Source organism: Aotus nancymaae, unplaced genomic scaffold, assembly GCF_030222135.1.
Source record: "Aotus nancymaae isolate 86718 unplaced genomic scaffold, 86718_ANA_hifiasm-v0.15.2.pri h1tg000039l, whole genome shotgun sequence".
NCBI lineage: Eukaryota > Metazoa > Chordata > Mammalia > Primates > Aotidae > Aotus > Aotus nancymaae.
Genome location: NW_026988453.1, coordinates 406,334 through 433,526, shown reverse-complemented (window position 1 = coordinate 433,526; position 27,193 = coordinate 406,334). Strand labels below are relative to the sequence as shown.

Sequence of the window (27,193 nt, the reverse complement as noted above, 5' to 3'; positions counted from 1 at the left end):
CAGTTTCCTCTCACTCTGTGAGCTCATTCCTCATTCCTCCTCTCCAGCCATTTTTCTCTAAATCCATCTGTATGCCATTTCCCCCACTTTACCTGCATCATATATGTCATAAAATGTACCATAAGAGAGTACAATATTGTTTTCCCAAGTTAATAGGTACAACGTTCCCCATATACTTTCTATATTTTATACATTTATATACACATTTTTAAAAAATGATGAAAATAGCAAAGTATATATCAAATATATATCAAGTTTAAGAAGTTGGAGTAACCCATTTCAGAGTCTTCAAGATGCTATGTCTGAAAAATGCACTGCTTTTATTAATGGTTTCTGTCTTAATTTTATATTTTTTGAAAGATTATAGAAAAATTACAATATTTTCAATTTATGTTAAATTCATTAATATTAAATATTATACATTTTCATAGTTCCATAATTATGTTTTAATCATAGCAAATTACTTTCTTATGTTTCTCATTAGGATAATTATTATTTCTAAATATGTAAAATTGTTAAAATAGTAATAACTTCTTAAGTTCTTTATTTTATGATATGGCCATTTTAGAAGTTGAATTCTCACCTAGGCATATTAAAATATTACACTTTAAATATATAAGTGGTGTAGAGAGATTTTGACCTGAAGTTAATCTATTCCTGAGTTGGATTCTAACAGTATTCAAGAAAGAATGCTTTGAAGTAATCAAGTATAAGATTACTTGAAAGCAATTCAAGTATAAGAAAATGATACCTGTAAAAAAAAAAGGCAAATATTGTTAAGACATCGTTGGTATTAATTAGTTACAATGTTTTCAGAGACAAAAATATTGACAATTAACTCTTTAATAGCCTTAATAGTTTATGGAAAAACTTTTGCTAAATCCATTTCATTCTCACCATGACCCTAAGAGTTAGGTTGTATTACCATGCCAATGCTTGAATGAGGAAACGGAAGCTCAGAATAATTGTTATTTATCGATACCAAAGCACTACAGAACGTCTAAGCTGAGCCTGGAATCCCTGTCTTCTGCTTCCAAATTCGTTTTTCCACCACATCTGTTCTTTATATCACTATATATTTTTCAGCTGATCCCCTTTGCGTTCGGACCTGCACACACACCCTGCTGATAACGAGGTAGGTACTAGGAGAAATAGGAGTCACGTGTCAGAGAGAAAGCCGTCTTTCTGACTCATAGATGATAACTTCTTTCTATGTCCTTCTACATGGTAGAAGGGGTGAGGGGTATCTCTTGGGCCTCTTTTATAAGAGCACATAGCCTATTCATGAAAGCTTCCCCACTATGAACTAATTACCTCCCAAAAGCCTCACCTTTTCATACTATCACCTTGGACAGCATTTCAACATATAAATTTTGGGAGGACCAAACTTCCAGATCATAGCAGCCACTTTCCAAAACATCTCTGAGGTCCTTCTCCCTTGATATTCAACATATTATTATTCAAATAATAATAATAAATGTAGGCAGAGGATAAAAGTTTCAGTTTTACATTCTGAAAGGGATGCATTTTTGCTCTACTCATATGTCATTTTATTTTTCTGGAAACATTTCCTGACTACAACCTGTAAGTCCTGTCACTTTGCCGGGAGCTCGGACTCCCCCTGCCTTCTCCGGGAGCTTGGACACATCCGCCCCCCTCACACAGTCTAGCTCTCCCTTAAAAAACCCCACAAAAATGCAAACGAAGTCTTGTAACCCTAGCCAATAGCAGCCGAGTCCTGTATGCAAACAAAGTCTTGTAATCCTAGCCAATAGCAGCTGAGTCTTGTATGCGAACGAAGTCTTGTAACTCTAGCCAATAGCAGTCAAGTCTTGTATGCAAACGAAGTCTTGTAACTCTAGCCAATAGCAGTCAAGTCTTGTATACAAACGAAGTCTTGTAAGCCTACCCAATAACAGTCCTGTCTTGCCCACACCCTTCTCTCCCACAACCAATCGAACGCCTCCACTCCCTATAAAACCCCACGTCTGAGAGGAGTCCGTGCGACTTCTCTGTCCCCTCCTGTCGGACCACAGAACCTCACCTGGGAGCCTGAATAAACCCTTCGCATGGGATCCTCTTGTGCTGGCCTCAGTTTCTTCATTTTAAACTTGGCGAGAACCTAACGAACCTTACACAACCAACATTAGCAGCTTCTTTCTTTGTGCTTCCTCAGCATGATGTTTATAGACAGATTGTAATTGTTGTTTACCTTCCTGATCCAATAATAATCTGTGAGCATTTTGTCAGGGATAAATTTTATCTTAGTCACTTTTATGTCTCCAAGGTCCAGCACAATGCCCAGTGCATTGCAAATCTAAATATTTGCTGAGCGAATATTTGTTATTTTCTGCACTCAGTCAACAAACATTTGTCAAAACCTGGAAACATCATTTCTTCATAAAAACTATTTCGAATGACTCTAGTCTGAGTAAAAGCCTGAAAAAGTGTTTTTCTTTACATGACACCACAAAACATTATCAATTTCATAATTAAGAGCATATAAAAAACAATGATTTTTGATAAAATATTATTTCTCATGAAATAAGCTTATATTTAATAGCATGTAATATTTTATTTTCCTCAAATTCTTTCCCATGACCATTACATTATCTATCTTATTTGCCATAGATACCCTCAAAGTGATTTAGTTGATCAAAATATATTTAGAAAAGATAGAACACCAATCCTGGATTCAAATGTCCACAATGACTGAAATTTAAATGATGCCTTTGATAGGTGCCATTGTAATGGCAGTGTCTGTAAGCTACATCATACCTCTTAGACTTATGCATCAGCAGAGATGAGGACCCGATTGAAGAAGGCCCAAGAGGAACATGAAATATTATTAAAAGTAAAAGAAGTCCTGATAGGACAATTTAAATGAGTAATGATCATGTAACCCAGGGAAGTAAAATATGTTTCAGTTGTGCATGTGAAAGACACTGCATGGCAATATGGTTGATAGAAGCTACTAAGAAAGACTGCATTCTTGCTAGAATATTCAAAAGGACAGATTTGTTCAGAATAATCTAGACATTGCCATCAGAGGGCAATAGAGGGCAGAGAGAGAAAGGCATGTTTTCATTTTGGTTGCATGATCCATGATCATTCTTTGTTAATTTCCACCTTAAATTTTAAGGGTGGAACAGGGAGGAGGGAAAGTTACTGTTAAAACTTGATAGATCTCTTTCATGCTTCCCTCCACCAAGGAGTGTATTTTCTTGGACAATTGTATTAACCTCCCATAGACACTTGAATTCCACGGTTATCACCCCCTTCAGTGTATCTTCAACATAATAAGCAGAGTGACCTTGTGAAAATATAAGTCAAATCATTCCAGTTCTCTGCTCAGAACTCTCCAAAAACTTCCCATCTCACTTAAAGTAAAAGCCAAAGTCCTTACAGTGGCCTACAAGGTCCAAAACATTCTCTCTCTATCTCCTCCTTCCTCCTTCATTCCAGTCACACTAACTTCATTGCTGCTCCTCAAACATTCCAAGGACTCTTTACCTCAGGGCCTTTGCATCTGCTGTTCCTCTGCCTGCAATGCTATTCCACAAGACATTTCCTTGGTTCCCATCCTCACCTCTTTTGAACTTTATTCACATGTCACCTTCTTATTGAAGACATTCTTGATCATTCTATCAAAAGTTAATCCCTAACACCATTTTTTTGTTTTACTTTTCTTCATGCAATTAATACCTTCTAATCTACTATATATATAGATATACTATATTGATATACTATATATAGTAGGTTAGAGGGTAATAATTGCATAGTATAGTATATCTATTACTTGTTTTATAGACATCTATCTCTTCCTTCCGGAATGTAAGAGACTTTGCCACCCTTTTCTTTACTCTTGCATTTACAGAACATGGAACAATGCCCAAGTCATTGAGGTACTCAAACTATATGTGTTGAATAAATTAATGACTAATAAATTCAACAAATATTTTAAAAATCACTATCATGTGTCTTATAGTCCATCTTGTGTTGCTATAACAGAATACATGAGATTGGGTAATTTATAAAGAACAGAAATTTATTTCTCACAGCTCTGCATGCTTAAAAGTCCAAGATCAAGGTGCTACTATGTTTGGTGTCTAGTTAAGCCCCACATCCAAGATGGTGCCTTGAAGGCTGCATCCCCTAGAGGATAGGAACATTGTTCCTCACATGGCAGAAGAGTGAAAGGGGTAAACCCACTCCCAGAAGCCCTTTTTATTATGGCATTAATCTATTCCTGAAGGTTCCATCCTCATGACCTAAATACTTCCTCTTAGTCCCCACCTCCTAATACTACTGCATTGGTGAGCCGATCTCAAAGTGTAGTGTGCAAACTAACAGCATCAGCATCACATGGGAATTTGTTTTAAATGCATATTCTTGGACCCCACCTTAGATCTGTTGAATTAAAAACTGTATTTTAATGAAAAGCCGTATAGGTGAGTCTGATGCATGTCAACACTTGAGACCCATTGATTTACATTATAAGTTTATTAAGTTGAAAATGGCGGTTAAACTTTTAATGCATTTTTTCATATTAGAGATTTCAAGCTTTCCTTGGGTAAAATAAGTTTGAAAATATTCTGACCTGGATAAATGTTAAGTGAGTCTTGTTTCTAGTGACATTATACATTCCCTTTCCTTTCATCCCCGTGGTCACTCTCCCAGGTCGGGTCCTAAAATCTTACACCTGGGTTATCACAACGGCCTCCTAACTAGTCTCCATGAACGAACTAGTCTTCTAACTACTCTGTAAGTACTAATACATTTCCTTGACTATATAATGAATTTTTATATATTTTTATTTCTGCAATAAAATTCATCATACAAATGAAAAATACATTGAATATAGTGCATTTTTTTATATCTCAAAAGATTATTTTTATACCAAAGATCTATTTTATAATAGAGGAAGTAAGATATTTTCCTACACTGATTTGCTTCCACATAGATCAAACTGGCCTTTCTCTGCCCTCTTACAGCTCTATTTTTCTCATATTGCAGGCATCTGAACGTGAAAAATGTACATTAATCAATCTGGCTAATGTTAAAGAAGACCTCAATTATGAAATGATTCATTGCATAAACTTGAACTAAAAGCAGTCACATGCTTAGAGCTAATATTCTGTTCATTAAAAAAGTTTGCATCCACTTACTTTCAGCTTCAGTTGGAGTTTTTGCTTATGCACAGCAGATTCTCACCAGCTTCTTCAGTGGCTCTCTCTGAGCCCATTTCTATAGTTCATGAATCACTGCTCATGAAGCATAATGGAATGCACAGAGGAGAATTCATGCAGTGTGAACCCTCTCCATGTGCTGCAGCTCTTTTTCCCCTTCTACCTCTCTGCCTTTTAAAATTTATTACCTTTTCTTACTTTGCTGCTCAGAGGAACACAGGTTTTTTCTGTAAGAGGAGTTCTTTATGATCACTCTAAATTTGGATGTAGTGCACAGCAGCGAGGTCATTGTAATACAGTTTCCAGGATTCATCAGGAGGTCTGAGTTGAGGCAGAGCACTCCAGCGCATCCATGCTGATAGCTGATGGTCTTTTTTCTTTCCTTCCCAACTTCGGCTTTTCCCTTGGTTCTATAGACCTTCTTTGGGGTTCTCATTAATTGGCCTGAGCTGCCACAAACACAGGTGGTCATGGGATAGCAATGAAATAAACAAAACTTTCTGTGTGTCTAAATGATGGTATAGTGCAAGAAAAGTTTCCAAATAAAGTTCACATGGACTTAGTATTTGGCCACCAGCCCTAGCTATACATTAGGCTCATCAATTAAATTTGACCCTCTCAAAGTAGAGTCTGAACACCTCTGTTTTAGATCTCCCTGCGAAATTGCTAATGAGTACTCAAGGCTGAGAAACACCAATGGGCTCCCAGAACACAGGCCATTCTATTTGTGTAGGAGATTGGTGAGCAAGCCTATGACTGCATTTCTTTTTAACCTGAACAAGCCTAAGCAGCTAATAATAAACCTGATTTTTATCTGCCTTATGAGTCTCTCGTTTAAATTCTGTTTGCAAGAAAGTTTTATATATCTCACTTGAAAAGCTGAAACAATAAAATTTAGCTGATTTCATAGAAAACAAGGGAAGAATATAGTCAAATAGGGAACAACACTATTATATCAGGGATTGACAAGGAAAGCATCCTCATTGTGGACCTAAGTGTTATAGTGAGAAAAGGGGACCCGTTCCCGTTGGACCCTGCAGGGATGTGATACAACCCACAGTATAAATGAATTCATTGTAGGGTGAAGTGCCTTATGATGGAATTTGACTACATTTTACATTTAGAATATACCCTTTCTATCTTTTATGCCTAAATTTAGACCACTGAAAGGATTCGTTAAAAGGCAATTAAATTAAGATATTTTAAAAACATACATTGTAAAATATAGTTTTTCAAGTTGTGTTTTTTACAAATATAAGACTATTACAGAATACTATAGTTGAAATGAATGAAACATTAACTTGATTTCACATCAATGCCTTTTAATCACCATTCACAATATTGAAATGGAAGCAGAAAATGGAAGACATTATCTTAATGAATTATATTGATTTTTTAATGTGACCATTGTAAACAAAACAATTCCAAGCCAGCCCCAGAAAAAATTTCTTATTTTTACTCAAAAATAAAAAAAAATTGAAATTCACTTGCCATATCTCTCACCAAAGAAATGAGACACCCCAGTATGGCATACAAACAAGTTTTTCATATAACTATTGTTTTATAAGCTCTTTTAATATTTCCTATAACTTTTAGCATAGGATTGATAATTAAAAGTCACTTGATGATAAAATGATTTTCCATTTGACACAAGCATTCTACCATCACAGAGTATACATAAAGTAATACAGAAAGTGAATTCTTATTTAATATTAATTTACCTGAGTTTCATGATGGGGAAGGGTATCCAGAAATAGACGGAAGAATTTTAAAACTTAGAACAATTTAGTAACAGTTGATTAAGCAGCCATTACTCACAAACACTGAGCCAGGCTTTTAGAGGAAGAGGGCCTCCTCTTCTTAATCCACTAACTGACATCTAATAAAAACTCAGAAAGTATTGATGAATTAAAGAATAAATATAAAACAATACTTCTGCCCTTTACGAACTAACATTTTGCGGGGGGCAAAAACATAGATATCTGTAATATGGGAAACAATTATGGGGAATTCTTTAATACAGGTGTCAACTAGTATGGACATAATGAATATAATTACTGCAGGAGTGTGAAACCATTCTTCCAGCTGAAAAGGAACCTGGAAATGCTTCTTGAGTTACGTGATATTTGAACTAGGTGTTAAAAAGTACAGGAGAACTTCAGAGTAGACATTGTGAAGTGGGGAAGGACATTCCAGGGGGAAGGAAATCACTTGAATAAGAAATGAAGGAGATTTATTAGACTAAATGGAAGGCTTTGGTGGAATGATGTGTGAGGACCTGACCTCTGTCATGGGCCCACATTGTGAAGGGCTTTCAGGGAGAGGCTAAAATTGTTTTCTGTGTAGTGGGATGCTCTCAAGGCTCTCCACAACTGTGGTATAGGTCTGTTTTATAATAACTGGGAAATAAAAGTTATTTCAAAGGCAGTGTTCAGAACAACTTCGAGAAAGTAGAAGCTATAGGGAGAAAGTTTGGGAGGCTGTGTAGCAGCATGCATGAGAGTTGAAATAAACCCAAACCAAGAAAAAAATGGATGAGCTCAATTTGGAACATGTCTTACATGCCAAAACGGCAGATTCTGAAGATTGGTTGTATGTAAGGGAGGAGGGAGAAGGAAAGAAATTCATTTTAGAGCAACCAGGGATATGTCTATTTTATAAAATATATAGTTTTAGAATGTTTAAAAGCGAAAAGATGCTGGAGGGTTCTGGTGCAAATTTTGAAGAGAAATATTTTCCAAATAGTTATATTGCATAACACTTGGGAAATAACAAAATGACAAAATAATAAAATACTTGGAAAATAATAAAACTGACAAAATAAAGAGCTAAGTGTGAAAGCGTTGGGAGAAGAAGGCAATTTAAAAGCTGAAAGCCTCAGGAAAGCTTTCAGGGAGGTACAAAAGTGGCATGAGCTAAGGGAAAACGATATTAAAATGTGAGTGGTGTCTTGGAGATCTGAGTCAGGAACTGTAAGAGTGGTGAGCAGAAGTTAGAATGAATGCATGTGAGAAAGCATAGACTAGGTACGTTACCCCCTTACAAGTAAATGGAAAAGCTCAAGAGTAAACCATAGCAAGAAATGTGGCCAGCATGAAGAACTGACCTAAAACAGTAACAGTGATTCAAAAGGCTAGGGAGGATAAATACTGAGTGTGAGGAGGCTGAATAGCACATAACCTGGTAATAACGAGTTGTCACCTTGTTACTCTACATTAAAATAAAATTCTATCAACAAAAACACTGTAAAGAATAAATAAATATGAGGTACAATTGTTTGCTCTAAGACATAAAATAAGAACGGGCTGTTTTCTTAATAAAAATCATGATTTATCTGATATACCATGCTCCATCACCTTTGCTATCAGTGATCTACTGATCATACTCAAATCAGAACTAGAAACCCATCAACTTCCAACCTGCCTTCTCAGAAGGTTGCAATGCCTGGCTTTGGGGATTAGAAGGCAGGCTTGAACTGGAATGAAAGGAACATGCACTGATGAGGAAACCTGAACTGTCCTCGAGGTTCTCTTGGAGCCCACTTATTCTAGACCAAATCCCAGTTTTAAATCATGTAGAGCCCATTTAAAACAACAACAGTGACGGCAGGCAACCACTTAGAATTCAGTGTGTTCAGTGGATTTTCAATAGTTTAGGAAGTTTCTATCTAGTGATTAATTCCTGTCAAGAACTTGGCCATTTTCATAAACCTCTGCTTCTGCCACTTAGAGAGAGCTAATTACACCATCTAGGATTCAGTTATGATCACACTTACCAGAATAATCGTGGGGACAGATACAAGTATATCTTCCTATTTCATTGAGGCATGTAGCCTCGTTCTTGCAAGGATCAGAAGCACATTCATCCACTTCCAAGTTGCAGTGCCTGCCTTGATATCCTGGGACACAGAAGCAGGAGTAGCCATTAATTCCATCCTGGCACACAGCCCCATTTTGGCAAGGGCTGGAAGCACACTCATCATGATCTATCTCACAGAATCTTCCAGCATATCCAGCAGGGCAGATGCAGACAGGATAAATAGGGTCCTGATGGCAAATACCTCCATGTTGGCAGGAGTTCATGCCACAGGAACCAATGGTAGTTTCACAGCTTGTTCCACTGTACCCAGGAGGACATTTGCACAGAAAGCTCCTTTCTCCTGGGATGGTCACACAAGTGGCACTTCCTCGACAGGGATTGGAGAAGCAAGGGTCTTTCATGTTGTCACAGTCTTTGTCCAAATTATTGGCTGTTTCTGAACAAGAGCAACCATCGTCTTTTGAAAAACCCTTGCATGTAGAATTGTTTTGGCAAGAATTTGAGAGGCAACTGGTGTTGTTTTTATTGCAAAAGGAATCTACAAGGAAATAAAAAAAATCAAGATTAAATTTATAAATGGTTCAGGACAAAGTTAAAAATCTTTCTTTGTGACTCTTGTGCTTCCTTAACCAAACTCATTAATAAAATATAGTTGGCTGCGTTCTAATCGTGAGTTCTAATTCCTCATTTATCTAAACTTCTCATATAGTTTCTAATAAGAAAAAAAATGGCTGGCTTGAGATTCTTTCTCCTTCTCCATATTCCCTTTCTCAGGTTTAAGTACAGTTGAGTAACGGGATGAATTGAAGTAGCTGTTAATATTTTCTATATACACAGAATTTTGAAATTCACATTATTTCATAAAATATTTTGGAGAATACTGTATCTGACTTACAACATTGTCTCTGAAAAAGGTGCCTAACTGAAACTAGTATTTAAATGAATGCAGTAAGTTGGTTTTGCCTGCTTTACCACCACAACCACCATTTTATGCTCCAAAATGAAAAGCATAGAAAAATTTTAAAAAATTTAAAAAATAACATTCTGACCACTGATGATCTACTCTTTGCAATAAGAGAAATGCCAAGTATTTCACATATATTATTTCTTATCCTCACAGCAATATAATTATTTACATTTTACAGATGACATATTAAGTCCCACAGCAAGGAAATTAATGTTGTAAAGTTTGAAAACTTTCATTTTCCTGTAAGACTTCTGTCCCAGAACACATTTTTAAAATTCTAATTGGAATATTAAGCTTCAGGAAAGCAATAATTCTATATTTTTCTCTCCAAATTCATTGGATACTTGTATGCATATAATTTTTCACTGTGTATATGTATATATTATGATTATAACATTTTTATTTTCTTAACATTTTATGTTGAGAAGCTTTATGATTTGACAACTAAAATGCATCAACCCACAAAACATGCCTTTTCATGTCGACTCATCTAACACATTATTCTCTTATTTTTATTTACTTGCTCACAATATTGTTCACAAATATAATAGTGAATAACAGTACAGGCTTGTAATTTAAAAAGTTACAAAATGGGGCGCTTGCTCTTAAATTATGAGACACAGATCAGTTCTTTATAACAGCCTGGGCTAATTTCTTATACTAAAACACTCCTTTCTCTTTTCCTTCCCCTCTCTCTTTCTTTCATATATATATATACATATTTATATATACACACATATATATATCTAAGATATATACTATATATGGAGTATATATATGTCTCATATATATGGAGTAATATAGTATATATGAATATATATACTATATATGGATTTCAACTTATGATGGTTCAATTTACATTGTTTTTTTTTTTTTTTTTGAGATGAAATCTCACTCTGGAGTATAGTGGTGCTATCTCTACTCACTGCAACCTCCACCTCCCGGGTTCAAGCAATTCTCCTGCCTTAGCCTCCCGACTAGCTGGGACTACAGGTGCCCACCACCATGCCGGGCTAATTTTTTGTATTTTTAGTAGAAATGGGGTTTCACTGTGTCAGCCAGGGTGGTCTTGATCTCCTGACCTTGTGATCCGCCTGCCTTGGCCTCCCAAAGTGCTGGGACTACAGGCATGAGCCTCTGTGCCTGGCCTCAACTTACATTTTTTGACTTACAGTTATTTCATACATTCTGTTTTTCACTCTCTGTATAGTTTTCAATAAATTGCATAAGACCGTTCAAAATAGGTTTTGTTTTAGATGACTTTGCCTAATTATAGGCTAATGTAAGTGTTCTGAGTACTTTCCAGGTAGGCTAGGCTAAGCTATAATGTTTGGTATGTTATGTGTATTGAATAAATTTTTGACTTGTGATGATTTCAATTTACAATGGATTTTTCAGGATGTAACCCCACAGTAAGTAGAGGAGCATCTGCATATATATCCTATTGGTTCTTTTTCTTTGAAGAACCTAGACTGCCTCAGATTTTGACTCTGAGAGTGGTTGTAGAGAAGTAGAATTTTATGAATAACTTTTCTGAATTTGTACTGTGTTTCTGGATTTGACCTCCTAATTGGAGTAGATTTAAAGATGCTGATGACTCTATTGCCAGTAGTAAAAAGAGTACTAATAGTCTATGGTGTGATCTGGCAATAAAGATACACAAAATAACTACATTGGATACTTCTGATCAACCACTTGTATGAAACAAGAAGCTGTAAGACTGTGTATATGACCCTTCAGAACATTTTTGGAAAATTAAATATAATGAAGTTGGCTGGTTGCCCCTACTGTCACTGGACAATGTGTTGAAAGAAAAGGATGAGCTCAGAAATTTAAATGCCCATTTTAAGCACCAAATCCATGACCTAACATCTTCAATGCATGCTCTGAGTGACACCCTTGTCTCTTATAGCAGCTGAAGTTGTTGAAAATCAAATGCAGGATCTCATCCTGCAGTTGGTTGGATTACAATGAACTGAACTCACGTTCTCACAGGGAGTTTACTGTTCAAAAGGGTACTGATTGGGACAACTGGAATTCTATGTGTTTATTTTGTTTTCTTTCTCCTTTTGAAATCTGTAAGTTTAAGTGGGGATGTATGAGAAGAGCCTGATTAAGCTGGGGATATTGAGGCCTAACTGATGAGTCTTCTTTCACAACTGCTAGTGGCCCCTCCACTTCCATTTGGAAGAATTAACTCTTTATTACCTAAGGGAAATTAGTGGCTTCCCCCAAGAAGTTGTCATGTACTACAGTGTTGATTCCCTTCAGGACCCACCCACGTCACTCCTCATTTCTTCTAGACCTATAACTAGATTCAAGTTCCAGCAGGGCCCTAAAGATGAGGTGCAAAGTGAGATCCATGAGAAGGTACACTACACTCCAAAAAACGACTTAAGTTTTCTAATTTATACAGACATAAATCTGGGAATGGATATTGACAGTGTGGGATAATGGTGGAAGGAACATAAAGTTGGATCAGGCTAAATTTATTGATATTGGATCCCTAATCAGAGATTCTTCATTTAATGTTGCAAGTTCAGGAATTTTGGAAGGGCTCTAATTGGTTGGTTTGCTAAAACATGAATCAAAAAAATGACCAGTTAGTGAACTAGAAATGCTGGACTTGACTTAATTTGATGTAGAATAAGGGTCTTAAAGGCTGAGGAAGACCGGAAGATTAGATTTGTCATCTATGACCTACTCACCCACACTGGAAGAGTACAAAAGACATATCTTTCACCACTACTGAGAGAAATAAATGTGAATTTATTTAAAATAAAATAGAAGAACTCTGTGGTTTGTAGGCCAGATCTTACAGGGGAGACTCCAGTCACTGAACTGGGAAGCCTAAATGCAATTGGAGTCATTGGACCCTGGAGTGGCAAGGGCTAAGTGTTGGCAATAAACCACCAAAGGCAAGGTGGTCGTGGTGGCAAGGATGGAGGTTATGTATGGGCTCAGCAACATGAACTTCCACTCACCAAGGCTGACCTGGCTATAGCTACCATTGAGTTCCTAATCTGCCAGCTGCAGAGACCAACACTGAGTCCCCAGTATGGCCACCCTTCCTTGGGCTAATCAGCCAGCTACCTGATGACAATCGATTACATTGGACTGATTCCATTATTTTTATAAATGGAAAATGGCAAAAGCTTCGCTCTTACTGTAATAGAGTAGACACTCTATATATGAATTTGGCTTCCCTACATGCAAAGCTTTTACCAAAACTACCACCTGTGGACTAATAAAGTGTCTTCTGTACTGTCATGGTATTCTACACAGCATTGCTTCTAATCAAGGAACTCACTTCACAACAAAAGAAGTGGGGCAATGGGTCCATGTTCATAGAATTCCTGGGTCTTACCATGTTCCTCATCATCCTGAAGCAACTGGTTGGATAGAAATGTGAAATGGACTTTTAAAGACTCAGTTGTAGTGCCAGCTAGGTGGCAGTCTTTGCAGAGATTGACATGGCTCTCCAGAAGGCTGAATATACTCTGAATCTGCATCCAATATATCATGCTGTTTCTACCAGAGTTAAGATTCAAGGGCCCGGGAATCAAGGTGTGGAAAGGCAAGTGACACCATTCACTGTTGCCCCTAGTACCCCGCTGCAAAATTTTTGCTTCCTGCTCCCATGACCTTATGCTCTGCTGCACTAGAGGTCTTAGTTCTAAAGAAAGAAATGCCTCTACCAGGAAACACAGCAATGATTTCATTGAACTAAAACTTAAGACTACTACCTGATTACTTCGGACATCTCATGTCTCTGAATAGACAAACAAAGGAGGGAGTTATTGTATTACTGGAGTGATTGATCTTGACTACCACGGGAACACTGGGGTATCACTCCACAATGGAGGTACGGATGAGTATTTGTAGAACACAGGAGCTCTATTAGGGTGTCTCTTAGTATTAGTATGCTCTGTGATTAAAACAATAAAAAATAGCAGCAACCCAATACAAGGGAGGACTACTAATGCCCAAAGGCCTTCAAGGATGAAGGTTTAGGCAACTCCACCAGGTAAGAATCATGACCAACTCTGGTGCTTGCTGAAAGCAAAGGGAATACAGAATGGGTAGCAAAAAAAGATAGTTACAAATACCAGCTACGACCACATGACAAACTACAGAAATAAGGACTGTAATTCTTGTTTTCTTATAAATATGTTTGTATGATTCACTGTATGCATATATTTTATATACATCCATCTATATCTATCTATCTATCATCTATCTATCATCTGTCTGTCTTTGTTTTCTTTCCTGCCTTATTCCTTTATCATATAAGATTAGATGTAGAGATTTTATATTGTAGTACTTGAGTAATGTTATTTTTATCTCATACTATTAAGTTATGAGATATTAAGGAGAAGAGTAAACATCACTCAAGGACTTTACCTCCTCTTCTGGAGAAGGAGTTGTGCATTTCTGGTTGTACACAGGGTAGTTGTATCATATTAGACAGAGTTGTGATCATCCTATATTTTTATTTGGAGATTAAGTATGGTTTAAAAAGATGCATATGGATGCCAAGTTGACAAGGGGTGTACTTGCGGTGGCTAACTGTATGTGTAACATGATTGGATCATGGGTACCCAGATAACTGGTTAAACATCATTATTTTGGGGTTTGACTGTGAGGGTATTTCTGGATGAAATTCACATTCGAATCCGTAGATTGAGTAAAGCGCTTGCCCTCTGCAGTGTGAGTGAGCCTCATCTGGTACACTGAAGGCCTGGATAGAACAAAAGGTTAAGTACAGAATAATTGTTTTTTTCTGCCTGATGTTCTTCAAACTTTGACATCAGTCTTCTCTGGCCTTCAGACTCAGACTCATGCTGGAGCTACACACACACACACACACACACACACACACACACACAGAGCATTAGCTCTGTCTCTCTGGAGTACCTGGACTAATATAGCTTGTTTCTCTGTATCTACTGGGCCTATAATCTCACCTGTCACATAGCAGGTGCTCAATGCATACCTATGGGAAGAAGGGGGAAATATAACAGAAATATGCAAGAGTGCATAGAGAATGGGAAAAGTGTGCCAGAGTAAGACTCATTGAAGAAAATATATTTGAAATGTGCTTTTAAAGGAAAGGAAGTAAAAGAAGAGTATTATTTGCAGAAGAAAGAAAAAAAGAATAGAGATATTGGCATTCTCTGTAAAAGGGAAGAAAAATGTGATGGGGAGAAAAAATGAAGATATATTTAATAGTACAAACATTGGGCAGTATTTCCAATTTTTGTGTCCAAACTGAGCAAATACAATTAAGTATTACAAATGACTTCCACCCCCAAGGACATGTTATGAATTTATACTTTGGCCTTTGTTTTGTTTTGTTAGCAGTGATGGTGATGATGACAGTAATAATGATTATTTAAGCCACAAGTTGATTTATTAGTGTGGAAAGACAGCAGAGGAAATGAGCATTTATATTCAAGCCTCTTTCAGTAAAATTTTAAAAAATAGAATTCTAATAACATTTATTTGAAGCACTTTACTTATGAAAAACCTAAGGTTTAAAAAGGCTAAGTAATTTTTGCATCGTCATGCAAAAGTGGCTTTTGAACCTCTGGTCTGTTAGATTCCAAAGCCCATTTCTTTTCACTAAATCATTTTAGAGGGTAGGCTTTTTTAAAGCAGACTTTGTACTTAAACTTTTTACTTTTCACACATGTGTTTACTTCTGCTACTTTTCAAAACCCCATCAAAGACATAAAGGGATAGAAATTGAGCCACTGAAAAATGCTCAACATTATCTGCCATTAGGGACACAGAAAGTAAAAACAATATCACTACACACCCACTAGAATAGCTAAAATGACCAAAATTGAAATACTATATGTTGATTTTCACTAACTGATCATTTTTGCCTGTGTGTTGTTAATTGTTTAAGTCTTTTTAAGTAATGGACTTTAATTTATTAGAGTCTGTCTATATTTGATTTTCTGTCTTAGGGGTTTTTGCTTTTAATTTTTTATTTCCTTAATTTTACTTTCTTTGCATTTAATTTGCTTCCTTTTTTAACTTTACTTTTTTCAAAACTTTACTTTTCAGTTCTTTCTCTCATTTTTCAATTTATGACTAAAGATTTACCTATAAGCACAGCTTTCTTGTTTTCTGTATTTACTTTCATTATCACTCAGATAAAATGTTTTCTGGTTGTCATTGTGATTTTTTTCTTTGACTCATAGAAAATCTATAAAAATCAATTAGGCCAAGTTTGTTAATTGTGCTATTCAGACCTATAATATTGTATATGTTTTTCTCTCAGTTATTGAGACTGATGTACTATCGTGATTATGAGCTTTTTATTTTTCCTTTTAATTCTGACAATTTTCACTTTTATATTCAGAAGCTATCTTAGCATGATCATAAAAATTTAGAATGGTTGCACCATCATGGTGGTATGACCCTCATATGCTTACAAAATATTTATTTTATCTTTAATAATGCATCATGGCTTAAAAGACTAATTTTACTGTTATTAGTATTGTGTTATCACTTGTATATGTGTCATGTATTGCTGGTAGTAATGCAAAATTGTATAGCTAATTTGAAAAAGAGTTTCAAAGTATCTTATAAATTTAAACATACACTTATTACACGACTCAGCAATTCCACTCCTAGGTATTTACTGAAGAAAGATAAAGACATAATGTCCACACAAAAACTTGCATTTAAATATTTATAACAGCTTTATTCATAATTTTCAACAACTGGCTAATAAATTTTAATGTAATCACACACTGAAATACTACTCAGTAATAAAAAGGAGCAAATTACTGTTGCATAGAAAAATACAACAGAATCTCTAAAGTATCATGCTAAGTGACAGAAACCAGACACAAAGACCACATGCTATATGATTTCATTTATGTGACACTCTAGAGAAGGCAAAATTTGGGTAATTTTTGTATATAGAGAAGTTGGTTGGGGTCCAGCTTTATTCTTTTGTATGGGGAAATCATTTTTCCAGCACCGTTTGTTGAAGATATTATTCTTGCCCCATTGTGTAGGATTATCATCTTGATTAAAGATAATTTGACCATATATCTGGCTTATTTCTGGATTCTCTATTCTGTTCTTTTGTTCCATATGTCTATCCTTATAATAGTACCACATTGCTTTGATTACTGTAGCTTTGTAATATGTTTTAAAACCAGAAGCATAAGGCCTCCAGTTTTGTTTTGATTTCTCAAGGTTGTTTTGACTGTTTAGGGATCTTGGGTATTCCATGAAAATTTTAGGATAGTTTTCCTATTTCTGCAAAAGCACGCTATTTGGATTTTAATAGGGATCACATTAAATCTGTAGATCTCTTCATTTAGCATAAGCATTTTAATAATATTAAGTCTTCCCACCTGTGAACATGGATGTCTTTCATTTATTTCTGTCTTCTTTAATTTATTTCAACAATATTTTACAATTTTTAATCTGCAAGTCTTTCACTTTCTTGGTTAAGCTTATTCTTAAAAACTTTATTCTTTCTGATATTATTGTAAATAAGATTGTTTTCTTAATTTACTTTCAGATTGTTCATTGTTAGTGTACAAAAATGCAACTGATTTTGTGTTGAGCTTGTATCCTCCAACTTTGCTGAATTTTTTTATTAGTTCTAACATTTTTATTTTTCGTGTATATTTATGGAAACTTTAGGATTTTCTATATATAAGACATCATCTGCAAACAAATATAATTTAACTTCTTCTTTTTCTATTGGGATGTCTTTTATGTCTTTTTCCTCACCTGATTGATTGCTCTAAGCTAGGACTTACAGTACTATGTTGAATAGAAGTGGCAAGAGTGGCCATCTTTGCCTGTTCTTGACCTTAGAGAGAAAGCTTTCAGTTTTTCACCATTGAGTATGATTTAAATGCAGCCTTTTAATATAGGTACTGTACTGAAGTAATTTCCTTCTATTCCTAGTTTGTTGAAGTCTTTTTAAAAATCACAGAAAGGAGTTAAACTTGGTCAAGTGCTGTTTCTGTGTCAAGTGAGGTGATCATGCAGTTTTTGCCCTTCATTCTATTAATGTGATGTGTTACACTGATTTATTTTTATATGTTAAAGCATCTCGATTCTAGAAGTAAAACCCACTTGACCATAATGTATTATATTTTCTATATTTGTTGAATTCTACTTGCTAGTATTTTGTTAAGTATTTTTTATCAATATTCAAATTTTGTGAATTTTATTGTATACAAATTATACTTCAGTAAATATGATCCCCCTGTAAGGCCGGTTCCCTTGCGGGGGGCTCGGACACAACCCCTTCCCTCTCCGGGAGCTTGGACACACCCCCTTCCCTCTCCGGGAGCGTGGACACACCCCCTTCCCTCTCCGGGAGCTCTGACACACCTCCCCCACCCGGGAGCCTGGGAAAAAAGCCCCATCAGGACCTACCTGATACTATTTTGTCTTCTGCAGGCCCCACCCCGTGCCTGCCATTTTGTCTTCCTGCCTACTATTTTGTCCTATCTGGGCCCCACTCCCCTCCATTTTGTTCCATCCGGGTCCCATTCCCCTCCATTTTGTCCCACTCACCTTGGGCACAGCCAATCAAACGCCTCCACTCCCTATAAAACCCCGTGCCTGAGAGGAGTCCGTGCGACTTCTCTGGCCCCTCCTGTCTGGACCGCAGAACCTCACCCGGGAGCCTAAATAAATTCCTTCGCATTGGATTATTTTCGTGCTGGCCTCAGTTTCTTCATTTTAAATGCGGCAAGAACCCAAGAACAAACCTTACACCCCCCATATTCTAGAAGGAGAAAGATTAAAGCTATGGACAGCAATAAACAAACACACACACACACACACACACACACACACACACACACACACACATCAACATAAATGGAAGCTGTAGTGAGGGTGGGCAAGCAGTAATAGGCTTAGCATGTCAGAGCAGGCAAAAACTCAAGCCGGCAATGGCAGAATCCCTGAACCAAGCCAGTTTATGCCATAGACCTCCAGAAGGGTTCAGGAATCAGGGGTTCCAGGTACTTCTGAAATAATTCAAGTAGTTTTGTAAACAAGAAGCTTGTTTAAAAATCTTATCAGAAGCTGTTAGACCTTCGTATTCCAACATTTTTTCTAAAAAAACTGAAAAATTACTCTTCCCCCACAAAGGCAGATTTAGAGACAGGGACATTACTGTTGGTGATGTTGGTGATAGGCAGTGATTGGGAGAGTGCTGGTGTTGAGGGAACAGATGTGATAACAAAGGACTTAATATATCTATTTACAAAACTTTGAGATACTCCCTAACCTCCTTCCCAATTTAACCCTGAATGTCCCAGAAGCCAGATTTACACCCTAAGCAGGAAATGGAATTATTTTTCTTGACCAGCCTGAGAGAAAATACAGATACGGATATGGTATATTCCACAGTGAAATGGCTCTTCTAGATCACTCTAGAGCTGTAGAATGGCAAGTCACTCTCATAAAAGCTGGAAGGCCCGAGAATATATGAGTTTTCAAGTAGCTTTTAACAAAGGTCTACATAGATAAGAGTATATATGAGTCATATATGTGCACATATGGGGAAAATTGCTCTTTAAATACTCTTTAAATTATACTTTCATTATATTCTAAAGAATAATGACAAACGAACATGATAATAATCAGGGAACATCCCTGTAGCCATAAGTCAGCGTTAAGAAGGGACAGTATCACCTTCATACATACAGACTGTATGAAATTGTCAGAAATTTGAGGAAATTATCTAAGATAAACACAGAGACCAAAACATCAAAATAAAAAGAAAAGTAGTTTGGAAGTAACAAAGACTATTCAAGGAGTAGTCAAAACTTATTATTATTTTTTAATTCTATAGTTGATATGTTTAAAGAGTTAAAAAAGGATACTTCAGTGATGAAACAAGTATAGGAGGCTATTCACATAAATGTCTAGAAGAAAAAAAAGATTTTTTTTTTTTTTTTTTGAGACGGAGTCTCGCTCTTGTTACCCAGGCTGGAGTGCAATGGCGCGATCTCGGCTCACCGCAACCTCCGCCTCCTGGGTTCAGGCAATTCTCCTGCCTCAGCCTCCTGAGAAAAAAAAGATTTTTGAAATTAAAAATGTAGTAGCAGAGGGCCGGGCGCGGTGGCTCACGCCTATAATCCCAGCACTTTGGGAGGCCGAGGCGGGTGGATCACGAGGTCAAGAGATCGAGACCATCCTGGTCAACAGGGTGAAACCCCGTCTCTACCAAAAATACAAAAATTAGCTGGGCATGGTGGCACGTGACTGTAATCCCGGCTACTCAGGAGGCTGAGGCAGGAGAATTGCCTTAACCCAGGAGGCGGAGGTTGCGGTGAGCCGAGATCGTGCCATTGCACTCCAGCCTGGGTAACAAGAGCAAAACTCCGCCTCAAAAAAAAAAAAAGAAAAGAAAAAATATATATATATAGTAGCAGAAACAAAAATTCCAATTGAGTGATTGGAAGATAATGTTGGGAAAAATCTCCCAGACACTAGAAAAAAAATACTAAGAGGTGAAAAACAGGAGAGAAAAAAATCAGATCAATCAGGGAGGATTAAAAATGAGAGAACAAAGAAAACAGAGGTAGGGTGTTGAAGGAGGCAGTAAGAGGAGAGAGAAATAAATAAAAATTATAACAAAGATTTTTAAATTCTGAGGATGAAAAGGGAATAAGCTTATGGATTTAAAGTTTTCACCAAGTGCCAAAGAAAACTGATAAAAGAGTAAACTCACACAAAAGCACGTCATTGTGAAATTTTTTTAACAAAAAAAAAATCCTCAAACCTTTCATTAGTTGGAACAGGAAACAGTACATTTATAAAGCAGGAAATTATAAATTTATCAACAGAAGCACTAGAAGCTAGAAGATATAAAATAAAGCCTTGAAAATCTTGACAGGAAATAATTTCTAAATTAGAATTCAATGCCCACCTAAACTACTAGTCAAATTTGCAGAAAATAATATTTTCAAGCATTAAGATTCAAAATGTTAGCTCTCATGCTCTGTTTTCAGAAAGATTCCTGGCAATATGCTCCATGAATATGAGGGTGCAATCCAAGAAAGAGGAAGACATAGACTTTTGGAGGCAAGGAATCTAACAGCAAAGAAGCAGAAGATGTCGAAAAGAGGTCCCAGGATCCCAGATACGCTCCTGGTTTAGAGATTAACCAGTTTTGAAAGAAGCAAGAGAAAGTGGAGCTTGAGGAAAGATTTCTCAAAGAAGAAAAATGAACAGAGTGATGTAGAGAGGTAATGGAAAATGAAACAGAGCAACTTAAAAAAAATCAAAAGAACGTTTACTGGTATTAATTCTAGGGAAAACTAAAAGTCATACAAGGAAGGAAACGAAATCCTATATGTAGCTGAAGTCAATACTTAAATTGAAAGAAATAATAAAATCAAGGGAAAATTCAAAAGAATATTACTTTATTATAACAATATTAGTAATAATACAATGCTAAACTACTATTGAGAGCAGCAGAAGCATGTGAGTGTGCGCGTGTGTGTGTGTGTGTGTTGGTATGTGTGTTGTTGAGAACTGCCGGAGAGTTGAATCTATTTTTACCATAGTAGGATTCCAATAGATTATATCCGTATCAAAAACTGAAAAAAAAATCCACCTATTATTTGGAATATAAAGAAAAATCAGAAGAAGTAGCTGGAAGAGTTTTAAATATGGGGCATTTACATTGGGAGTGAAAAGCAGGAATGGGGTGGTAGGGGTATTGCTGTTACCCTTATAATCCTTAGGTACTTTAAAAATATTATTGAATAGATTTGATTAAAATGTTTTTAAAGCAGAGTAGGTAGATTTATAATCTGGTCACATGCCCTATCTCTCATCACGTTGTTTCCAGGTACACTTTCAATTGCTTTTAGTACTGCTCCTGGACAAGATCGTCTGTTAACCACATCCTCTTACTGGGTCTCCTCTTGTGACTGGTGTCACTAGCACCATTCGTTGCAAAGGTTTATGGGTGTATGCACAGGGCACTCTTGGAAATGCAGCCCATCATGTGAGCATTATTAACTGATGGTACAGTAGAGCTGACTGCACTAAGGAACCAGGCATGTATCGAAATGAAAATTCTATTTTTCAAACGTATAAAGGAATTGTAATTTACTGCAGTATTAAAACTAATTACACTTTGGGAGGTCGAGGCGGGTGGATCACGAGGTCAAGAGATCGAGACCATCCTGGTCAACATGGTGAAAACCCGTCTCTACTAAAAGTACAAAAAATTAGCTGGGCATGGTGGCACGTGCCTGTAATCCTGGCTACTCAGGAGGCTGAGGCAGGAGAATTGCCTGAACCCAGGAGGCGGAGGTTGCGGTGAGCCAAGATCGCGCCATTGCATTCCAGCCTGGGTAACAAGAGTGAAACTCCATCTCAAAAAAAAAAAAAAACAAAAAAAAAACTAATTACATAACCACGTAAAGAAATAAAAGCAGACTGTGCAAAGACCAATGACAAAAATGTCATGAAGGAAGGATTATGATTATCCCAGTTTTTGCATCCATTCTTGAAAAAGATATGTCATATATATTATTGTATATTATTATACCCAGCATATGTATGTACTTTCAATGAACAACACAGTAATTTTCATAGTGATAATACCTTCGGAGCAAGACTTAAATGGACACAGAAAAAAAGTTGTAGGATTATTTTAAATTATAATTGAAATTTAGTTCCCAGAGAAATTACCATAGCAAATTTTGTTTGCTGCTTTCACAGAAGACTTAAATACAGAATAGTAAATTTTCCTGGATGTAGAATTTAATTGCTATTTTCAGATCAAATTATATAGGCTGCAAAATTGTTTCCTTGCAGTAAAGTTTGCCATCTACTGGCTATTATAAGAAATTCTACCATCGTGAGTTTCAGACTTTTTGTTTTCCTTTTCATTCTTTTTAAGAGCAGCAGAAGTCCTTCAAAGAAAACGTCATGAGTAATCTCAATGTACAAAATTGGAAAGCAGATCTGCTCAGGTCGAAGCTGGGGAAGGTCCCTTGCAACCCAGTCAGCCCAGGCTCCTGCCTCCCCTAGAGACACCTCCAAGGAACTGGGGTTTGAAACCAGCAATTTGAAAACCTCTGCACAGGAGAAAAGAAAATATTTTATATAATCACTATACACAATTATATCTATATTTGCATTAAGTATTTCTAGTGCTAAAGTAAAGTATTTTTTGCTTACTGAGAAGTAAAAACAAATTTGACCAGTTTTAAAGAACATGACCCAAATAACAGTAAATATATTTCGTTTGAGTGTGTGTGTACATCTGTGTGTATGTGTTTTCTAGTAATCAAATTTACACGGAAAACAGCTATATTGGTAATTTAGTTTAATTACGAGGCTGAGTATGTTTATTTAGAGCAATGAAACAGTGCAAGGTGCAAGACTTTCTGGGAGGAGCATGTTAACTTCTCTATTGTAAGTAGTATTTATTCCTTTGTCCTTGATAGTTCTAAAGCACTTTTCTATGAAATGGGTAATTCTCTAATTTAAAATCACCAATCAAGAATCTGAACGTTGTATTCAGTGGTTTTTATGATCAATCTTTTCATTGGCTTTTCTATTTAGCAATCATAGGAGATTTGCCAGCAAGAGCAGGATAGGGCAGTGGGGAGGGGCAGCAGATGGGTACCAGGCCTGCTCTGCCTCTCCCAGCCTCAGTTTCCATTTTTTTGTGAGAATTAAGTCACTAAATTTAAATGCTTTGCAGATACATCGTAAGTGTTCGATAAATGCTAGCTCTTACCTTTTATAAGATGTTTATAAATGGTTTTGAGTTCTTAATAGAAAATTCACTGAACAAGTGCAAAACACAGCAATAAAAATAATTTAAAAGATACAATTCACTAATAATTTTCACTGAAGGAATTCTATTTTAAGAAAGAAAACAAAACAACAACAACAACAACAGAAAAACATGAGTACCCTTACATGGAGAGCCTAACAATGGACTAATTCAAAGTGTCAACTATGCCCTTCCTGTAAATTACCTGGGAATGGTCAGGATCAGACAAAGATAATCATGAAATTGAGTTAGAAAGGTTCTGTTCCCCAGTGTTGTTTTTTGCAAGAAAATCTTAAAATCTGACTATAAATTTTTAAATTATTTGTTGTTATTATTATTGAAACGGAGTCTCACTCTGTTGCCCAGGCTGGAGTGCAGTGGCATGATTTCAGCTCACTGCAACCTTCATCTTCCAGGCTCAAGTGGTTCTCCTGCCTCAGCCTCCTGAGTAGCTGGGATTACAGGAGCCCGCCAGCATGCCCAGTTAATTTTTTGTATTTTAATAGAGACAGATTTCACTATGTTGCCCCTAGGATAGTCTCGACCTCCTGAGCTCAGGCAATCTACCCGCCTCAGCCTCCCAGGCCTCCCAAAGTGCTAGGATTACAGATGTGAGCCACAGTGACCAGACTTTATAAATTTGAGTACTATTTAAATGCTTGGCTCAGAGAAATGCTAGCTTATGTAATTAAAGTTGTAATAAGGACTTAATTGTTCAGAGGATCTACTGTATCTTTATATTGCGCTCCGTATCTATTTATTTATAACATGCTCAGTAAACATTTCTTGAGTATTAATTGTCAAAGCCATTGTTCTTACCTTAATAGTTTCTTTATGTAAAACCATGAATATGTATGTCCATACATGTATGTATATTTAAATGTATCATTATTGATCCTTGATCATTTTCAACATTTTATTCAACGATCCTCTTACCATCAGTATGCTCGGTCTTTTCTTAGGATTTATTACCTTAATTCTCAGCCTAGCTCTCTAATTATAGCTGTCTCTAGGTCTCATATTAACCTCAAGAATCAAATGTATCCTTTGTCAGCAGAAGGAAATGAAGGAGACGGGAATAGAACTCCTATTATTGCTCGTATTTGAGTTAAAACAGCAAATTTTAATATGCCTCATCTTTAGCTAAACACTCCTCAATGTATTTTCGCTAATGGATAAAGTTATTCAGGACTTTATTCATTGTTTTGGAATGTGTATATTTTTCCTCAAACTCTTGAGACAGGCAGAAACGGGAAAGTCGCTGCTAGGGATGGGGAGATAATATGTCAGCTGTGGTATGGAGTAATATTGTTTTTCAATATACATGGTTGGCTTTATTTGAGAAACGGAGTAATTTTTTAAACATGCAAAGGCACAGTTTTTTAAAAGTTTTAATTCTATAGTTATCTATATTTAACCTAATTTTACTTAAATAATAAGAGCAGAATAGAGGAATTGTGAACAAAAAATTTGATATTTCCAACAATATCTAATGAATGGTGTCTTATATTGTTTCATATAAAAGAGTGATGATGTAATAAATATTTGCTATATTTTGCTAATGAAATATAGTTAGAATGAAATAGAAGGTATAAACAATGCTACTGTAGATATAACTGCCAAAATTTCTAGGTCTAAGAATGCCAATTTATGAGAATAAAGTGATTTGCTGAATTCTCTTTAGCCTGGCTTTCTGCAAAGAATGATATTTAGTTCCAGGATCGGGGTGGGAAGGGAGGCGGTGTGGGAGGGGCAAATCTTTAATCAGGACATAGCCAAAATGGCTTGCACGTGGTAGGCAGTCAATAGAAATTTGTTGAATAATGAATGAGTGAGCAAGGAAACCTGAATTCTCATTTAAGCCTTGCCGTGAAATTCTTACTATGACCTCTTTTGATAAAATCAAGCAGAACAAATCATCGGTTAAATCACTTACTTTGATGTACAGTGTGATAGAATCCACATGGAGCAGTTAAAATAAGAAGTAGATGGGCTCCTTTAAGACCATTTTTCCTTTGTATTCCTATGGTGTCTAAAACACTAGGCATTCGCTGTCTTACATGTAACTTTTTCAGTATATGTGGTCTTAAATACTAAACTGAGGCCAATTTAATATAATGGAAGAGGACATTTTTATTGTAGACAGAGATTTAAGTTTTGGTTCTAGTATTTACCATCTCTGTGACTTTAAGAAAAATCATTTCACTGAGCCTCAGTGGTCTGATTACTAAAGAAAAGAATGTGGAGCCGTATGTATGGTGGATAAGACCATGAAGTTTGGTGCTTGGGTTTAAATCCTGGCTCTGCCGCTTACTAAGTCTATGAGTTTTATCAAGATAACATCTCCGTGCCTCAGTTTACATTTTTATAAAAATGGCACCTATGCCATAGAGTTGTTATAAAGAGTTAATTAACATAAAATGCCTAATTTTATGTTAATAGGGCTTGGCACAGAGTCAGCATTATCAATCATCATTGTCCTTATTATTAGGAATAAAAGAAAAACAAAAAAAAGAAAAAACAAAAAAAGGAATAAAAGAGATAACATACATAAAGTTCCTTGTAAGAATCAGGCATAAAGTAGTTTTAAAAATATATTATTTGCCTTTTCTTTCAATGCAGGGTCCAAAGTACATATATCTTGTTACTCGTCTGTTGACTAGCAGAGTACCATGTACATAGTTGGTGCTTGGTAAACACATATTTAACGAATGAATAAATTCAAGAAAATGAAACGATATGATATTGCAAAGAGAGTTCTGGGCTTCTAAGAAATGCAAGTTTATCACCAGCAACATTCTCTAACAATCATACCTAATAATCTGGGCAAGTGCCCATCATCATCAACCACAATTAATATTCGTGCAAACGCCTTGAAACATGACTTTCTTACTCCAGGTGAGAAGATTGGTTTTGCCCAAAATTCGTTGGCATCACCTGTATCTCAATATCCCTGTTCTACTATTATCTCCTCTTTGGAAGGTCAGTGGCCTTACTGAGAAACTTTTCTATGAATATATTTTTAAATCCCCTGTATCTGATAGGCACATTGCTATATGCTTTTATATATAATGTCTGATCTTCAGCGTCATTACAGATGAAATCAGGTCCTGCTGGTTCAAAGGTATCTTTTTCTCTCAAAGCATCCCCATGAGAATGAAAGCCTCTGGGTCCTTGGGTCCTTCTTTACATAGCCTACACTCCTAAGCACAGGATCTGGCTTGGATCAGGTCTTGGGTGTTAGGACTGGTAGGGTAAGGGACCAAATGCATGTGCTTCAGGCTTCAATCATACACATTTGCCTCACAGAAGATGACCTGCCTTTTGTCATCCTTAGAACATGACTAAATGATGTAAGTTGTGAAGGTCATTTTTACTAACTGTCAATCATGAAAAATTTTAATGAGG

General features: G+C 36.3%; 1 protein-coding gene across 1 annotated transcript in view; it reads right to left on the bottom strand.

The window, feature by feature from the left end:
- Nucleotides 1-27,193, bottom strand: part of CRB1 (crumbs cell polarity complex component 1) — a 219,534-nt gene that overhangs the window by 142,162 nt on the left and 50,179 nt on the right. The window contains exon 2 of the mRNA XM_012459588.2: nt 8,965-9,546. Coding sequence (XP_012315011.2) covers nt 8,965-9,546 — 582 coding nt within the window. The remainder of the gene's footprint in view (nt 1-8,964; nt 9,547-27,193) is intronic.